Here is a 6,713-nt window from a genome sequence, read left to right on the forward strand (position 1 = left end):
TAAAGAAAGCATTACGCCGCTGGTACTGTGAAATGAAATTTAAGAAAACAATACGCCGCTGGCACTGTAAAATAATATTTAAGAAAGCCTTACGCCGCTGGCACTGTGAAATAAAATTTAAGAAATCGTTACGCCGCTGGCACATATCTGATTGTACATCATTATTCATCATTGTTATTCGTCATAGAAGAAAAGTGCATTTTTCTCTACAGTAGCATACAGCACACAACATAATTGTTACGTTGTGTCAAGAGCTTCTATAATCTTAAATCTATGTGCAATCAGAAATAATAACAAAAGCCTATCAATACGTTAATAGTGGCTGCTTAGCTGGTGCATGCCTTGCCGATAGTGTAAAGTGAATTTTTAAAATAGATTTTTCGTAATAGTTACAATTTAACGTAACACATAAACGACAAAACGTAATAAATTAATAACGCATTATTTATTTACGTAACTGATATCCACGTAAGTACTTATGATTGATACGAACAAAGTCGATCGATACGAAACACTGTCGTTTTAACTTCAAAGATTTGAAGAAGTATGGGATTTTATAATTGTTTTTTCATATATTTTTATATGCAATCTTTTGTGTGACTATACAATTTTTCAGGATTTCGATTATTTTATAGTATTAATTATTATGACATATCTTTTACAGTTGTAAAATATAACACACAATGGAAATTTTAAAGGGGAAACGTGAAAATACTTTTGTATATGTATACGAAGGATATTCTTATAATAGAAATTCAAAGAATCATAACATTTATAGATGTTCTTGTCGTCAGACAGAACATTGTACAGGGACACTACTTTACAAAAATGGACAATTTATTCTTCAAAAGCAGCATACACATAGTAGCAACTCGCAATATGCAGAAATCTTAAAATTAAAATCAGCAATTTTTGAAGAATGTCGAAAAACTCCTTCAATAAATAATAAAATCATATTTGACAATATTTGTCGCCGGAATCCAAATGCGGCAGTACATATTTCATATAATAGCTTGAAATCTATTATGTCCCGAGAGAAGTTAAAGTCTCGCCCACCACTGCCAAAAACTGTGCAATGTACGCATGAAATTCTTCAGAATTATGATGCGCTGGAGGACATTTATATGGGATGCGCAATTTCAAATAATAATAAATACGCACTGATATTCTCGAATACCACATTGTTAACCGCATTAGGAAATACAAAAGAAATTTACATGGATGGTACTTTTTCTGTAAGTATCTAAGGTAAACAATTTATGTAGTTAATACTTTTCAAGTGAAGAAAGTTAATTTTAGCATTTCTGATCTCTTTTCAGGTTGTCCCGCATACTCCTCCTTTCCAACAGCTCTATACAATGCACATACGTTATAATGACACGGTATACCATTATTGATCATTCTTGTTAGGCTTATCTCATACTATCAAACTAAAAAATGATGACAATTTACAGGGAATCGCTACCATATTTGCACTATGCGAATGTCGCACTGCTGCAATGTATGAAGCTATATTTAAGAAAATTGTTTCACTTGTTCCGCAACTACAAGGTAATTTACAAACTGTAATGTGCGATTATGAAAAGGCTCCAATGGAAGTTATTCAAGCACAGTTCCCAACGGTTACCATACATGGTTGTTGGTTCCATTTTACTCAGGTACAATATAACTGTTAACATTACTCGCGTATTTTTTCTACAACTTGTCTCATGAAAGTATTTAATGAAGAATCGAATGATCCTTCTTTATTATTCAGGCTCTTTTGAGGAGATGGAGAAAATTAGGATTACACGGAACACCAACTGAAATTCTATCAATGGCTATGACAATGGCCTTAGCACCAGCGCATATGTTTCCACAAGCATTATATGAAATGCAGTTAGTGACTGATCGCTTATGTGATACTTACCCGAATGTACTGCTGTTTATGGCCTATTTACGCAATGTATGGCTCCCCATATCTACACGGGTCAGTGTATATGGCTGTGCAGTTCGTACTAATAACCTGGTTGAATCTTTCCACAGTGCTGTAATCAGGAAATTAAGGATTGCTCATCCAAATTTTTGGTTTTTCATAGGTATAAATATCATTATTATTGCAGTTAACTTATGTTTATCATTAATAATAGGATGAATATACGATACAAGATCAAAGGCAAGAAAAATATATACGAAATGTGTGCAAACGCTAGTTATATTGGAGAAATAAAATTAAAAAGAAAAATGTACTACAATGAAGTAGCTCTGTATTTTGTTTCTAATTTTCTTTTGTATTATGTTGCACAATAATACATGACTCAAATGAATAACTTACATATGTTTCTTCAGTTGATGGATAGGTGTTTGACACTTTTGTTCCACTGTATGTTTTGACAATTCTGCTCCAATTGTAATTGTTTTAACACGTTCATTGCAAAGCTGAAAATTGGAATTTCGTAAGGTGGTCAAATTTTCTATTTCGTTTTTGTTGTGCTCAAAAGTATAATTATGGAATTTATACAAAGTATCCTATGCAACTGGAACAAGCTGTACCTCCTAAACGGTTGGAAATAGAAAAAATGTTATAAGTGAAAGTTAAATAGTTTGGGATGGTGCATAACGTGTAACTAATTTTATGCATTTTGTGCATCGGTGCATCAGAAAAATGCAACTGCACTTTTTTTAAACATGGAAACCTATATTTTTGATAACATAGATCGATGTAGTTTCTTGTGTTCTACAAAAAAGTACTAACATATTTATGCCCTAAACTTGTTCTTGTATTTACACGTGTATTGCATGCAATACACAAAGCAACATGTAAAGTTGGGATACCAGATAGTTCGTATGCCTTGTAAATTTGTGTCAAAATATTGTTAGTCCAAATCAGCTGAAGGGCACTTTTGACCACCGTATCCTGCTACCCTTTATTAAATGAAGTAGAAACTAATGCACTTATTGGTTATTCTGTAAATCAACTGAGAAATTTGTATTAAGAGATGTTGTTATATAACAAGAGTATTAAGATTAAATCAAATGGAGATACACAAATTTACAACATATAAATTCTATCTGATGTCCCAACTTTATATGTACTTTCCGAATAGTTTTTACATATAGCGATGTTTCTATGGCAACGATAAATATATTAACTCATCAGATTCCGGAATAGATTGGACTTTACTTTGGGGTACCAAAATTTATTGACTTTTTTTATACCATTTAGTTGCTGTTGATGTCTAGATTACAAAAACAGAAGTTTTAGTGTTAGGAACCCAATGGTTTAAAAGTTATGCGTACATAAAGTTGAGCACTTTTGGTGTATCTACTGGTTAATCCTACGCGATATTGACTTTTACTAATGCTCTTTTGGTCAATTAGATAGAGAACCTGCGAAATACATCAAAAGTGTTCAACTTCAGATACAAATATTTTACACTGTTCCTAACATTAAAACTTAGATTTATGAATTCTAGGCATCAAAGACTAAATGGTACAATAAAAAAAAAGTCAATAAAGTTGGATGCCCCAAAGTAAAGTTCAACTCTAGATATCAATTACATTTATTTTTAAATCTTAATGTGGTTTTTTATTTTTAAATACAGATAATTTAATAAATCTGATTGCGGATCAGGAAACAAATTATAAAAGATTATTGAACAATGAAAAAATAAAAATGATACGAACACGCGTGAACAAAGCAAAAAATAAAAAAATAACAATGGCACAAGATAATTTAATGTCTGGGACACTGCCGTTAGATCAGTTTTTACGCTTCTTCAGCAATGACTATAAACAAGAGCAATACGAGACTGATTTAATGCCAATAGGTATGTTGAATTCGTATAAATTATACTCATGCATATTATTCATTATATAATTACTATGAAATAATACACAACATTGTATTTTTATCTGAATAAAATGTATTGTTTTATACAATATATTACAGAGTCTGACGAAGATGATCAATCTAATGAACTGCTTCCAAAAACATTCATTGCAGGTATTTTCTTTTAAGCGTAAGCAATATATCTGTTGACTGGTGCAAGAAATGTCAATGTCAGCTTTTTCGAGATAAAAATATTAGCACTTAGAATTATGTTCACATAATTTCTGATACAGAAGTTTCTGCTTTTTCAAATTTTTCCAATACATATACAGAAAGAATTAAAGCTTATGTTTTTTGTGTTTTTTCCTCAAAGAAGCAAGTTTATTGATCAAGTTTAATTGATGACAAATTTTGATATTGGCATATATGAGTAACCTCCTTTTTAGAAGTCGATTAATAAATACTATAGTCATGTCTAGGTAGAATTTGAGATTGTCATTTTATATGTATAATTCCCCACAAATTCAATACCAGTTAGAAATCATTTTTACAAAAAAAAAAGGAAGTGACGTTTCTAGCATCAGGCCGCTGAATATTTCCTTTGTTGTTTTTCTTTTATTTACCTTCACTTTTTCAGAAGAGGTTTCCACTGTACCCAATGAGGAATATAATAAACTTTCTCCAGAAATACCATTGTTAGCAGGTATTTTCTTTGAAGCAAAAGTAATATACAGAATGTCTCAGAATTAGTGTAAGTTTCAGAAATGGGGAATAATTAAGACGATTCTGAACAACGTTATCTGCTTTCTCGATAAATATTTCTATCTTCCAGATCTTTTACGCATTAATTCAAAATTTGGTATCTCCTCTTTCACGGGTCATTTTAATTTTTTAACATTTACATATTTTCACCCATTTTTTAATGCACATATGCTGTACATTCCAACGATTCTCATTTTAAACATAAACTGTAATTTATGATGATTAGTCATTAATATTTTTTAACGATTACGTATTTGAAGGTAGAAAACGTAATTTCTTGATTAAATGTACAGATTTGAATACCTTCTATTTTGATCATTAACGTTTAATATAAAAAAAAAGTTATATTTGTTTACAGATATCATTATAAATAGGACATTTTATGTGTTAGAACCTCTCACTTATATTACCACGTGCTGTTTTACCGAACCACTTGTTAGATGTCTGGCACGAGCGTCTTTGCTCACACTAATGCTCTGAGCACGCGTTAATCGGGTGCTGTGATTAGACGGTGTTTTTCGTTAATAATTAAAAAATCGAAGCACCTTCTGATATTTTTGCAAAGGAAATTGTTATTCAGAATTGTCTCAGTTATCCTCCATTTCCGATTCTTACACTAATTTTGGATATACTCCTTATTATTCTTATTTTTGTATACTTTTTTCCACTTCTTCAGAAGACGTACTAACTTCACCTAATAATGAATCTTATAAAGATCAAGAAATACACACACCCACGATAGAAGGTATATATACTATGCCCATTTTCTCTTACATTCGTGACATACCATTTTTATCTATATCCTTTTTTAGATTATAGTGGCGCAAAGTCAGCCGAAATTCATATATGTGCCCAAAATGTACACAAAATTACTGCGGATACAGAGAGTACGTATATATTGTTTAGTGTATACACCTTATTAGTGCTTGGTAGATGTTATAAAATTGTCTACATGTTCATTTATTGTAGATAACAAGAGGCAGAAACTTGAATCAAAAAAATATACTCAAAAGAGCAATATGAACCCACAAGTTGTTTTAGAAAAAATGTCTATGTAATAAACCGATGAATTATGGTTTGTTTATTAATTTGACCGTGATTTTATACAGGTTGATAGAATTTAAATGTCAAAACTTTCGGAACACGTAGGGCACCGATAAACTAAGAAAAAAGTACTTTAGAGATTTCCTAGAGAGTTCCTATTTCGACAAAATAAACATTTACCTAAATTTGTATTATAAGATGCACACACAAACACGATTTATAAATATTTGTTTCCACTAAAGCACGGAAGATTTTTCATCACTTATTCGCTTCTGTAAAATCACGTTACAATCTCACTCACACGAAACGCGTAGAAAACCTCATACCTGCACATACCACATTGTATCAGATTCAAATTGAATATATTTCGAAATTTCACGAAATGCAATAGCTCTTTAAGTTTTGCAAACACAATACTAGCAAAACAATACAGATTAATGTGAATACTTAAATAACTATCTTGTTATTATAATATTTTTTTTATACATATAAACTTTAAGTAATGAAGTATTTATTTAAAGATATAATACAGAAGAAATGCAAATAAGAAATTACATTTTCACCATTTGTCCAAGCATTACAATAGAAACTGTATATTTTTTATATATTATGTTTAGTCTGGATGATCAAAGCATTTTATTACATAGAGGATTGTTTAATTAGAGTAATTGTTTCGTCTGCCTAATTTCAATTATAAGTATGTATTCTTCAAGTAGACACATTATGAGATACTGCGAAACTTGTCAACACATAGAATACACAAAACTAAAAACTGCAGTTTGTACTGTTGAAGCATAACACCAATTAAAGCATGTAATGGCTATTAATATAGATCAAAGTGCGAAACTGCTTTTTCTTGTAAATCACCAGTAGACACCAGCTGATTATCAACAACACATCACAGGACTCAAGTAATGGGACCTTCAAATATTCCATCCCACTAAAAAAAGTTCCGTGTCATGTACATTGATCTGGTTTACTATCTTCTTAATCTTTCTTGAGAAAATTAAAATCATTAATATCTGCAATGTTTCAAGTATGAAAACTGAAATTTCAAGAGCATACAATCATAATTTTCATAAAAACTTTATATACC

The 6,713-nt window shown here is 30.8% G+C and overlaps 1 protein-coding gene across 1 annotated transcript; it reads left to right on the forward strand.

Moving 5' to 3' along the window:
• The first annotated feature begins 1,025 nt into the window (after positions 1 to 1,025).
• Positions 1,026 to 2,084, forward strand: LOC128896517 (uncharacterized). The gene is made up of 5 exons (XM_054159888.1): positions 1,026 to 1,235; positions 1,320 to 1,382; positions 1,455 to 1,658; positions 1,757 to 2,029; positions 2,079 to 2,084. The coding sequence occupies exons 1-5, from the start codon at positions 1,026 to 1,028 to the stop codon at positions 2,082 to 2,084; spliced, it is 756 nt and encodes a 251-aa protein (XP_054015863.1).
• The last annotated feature ends 4,629 nt before the right edge of the window (positions 2,085 to 6,713 follow it).

This window comes from Hylaeus anthracinus, unplaced genomic scaffold (genome assembly GCF_026225885.1).
Source record: "Hylaeus anthracinus isolate JK02 unplaced genomic scaffold, UHH_iyHylAnth1.0_haploid 11101, whole genome shotgun sequence".
NCBI classification, from domain to species: Eukaryota; Metazoa; Arthropoda; class Insecta; order Hymenoptera; family Colletidae; genus Hylaeus; species Hylaeus anthracinus.

Excerpts from the sequence above, each read along its gene's own strand:
- LOC128896517 (XM_054159888.1), top strand. The coding sequence starts at position 1,026 with ATGTCCCGAGAGAAGTTAAAGTCTCGCCCACCACTGCCAAAAACTGTG. Across the intron at positions 1,383-1,454 it reads ACATACGTTATAATGACACG|GGAATCGCTACCATATTTGC; the intron begins GTATACCATTAT and ends GACAATTTACAG. Across the intron at positions 1,659-1,756 it reads GTTGGTTCCATTTTACTCAG|GCTCTTTTGAGGAGATGGAG; the intron begins GTACAATATAAC and ends TTTATTATTCAG.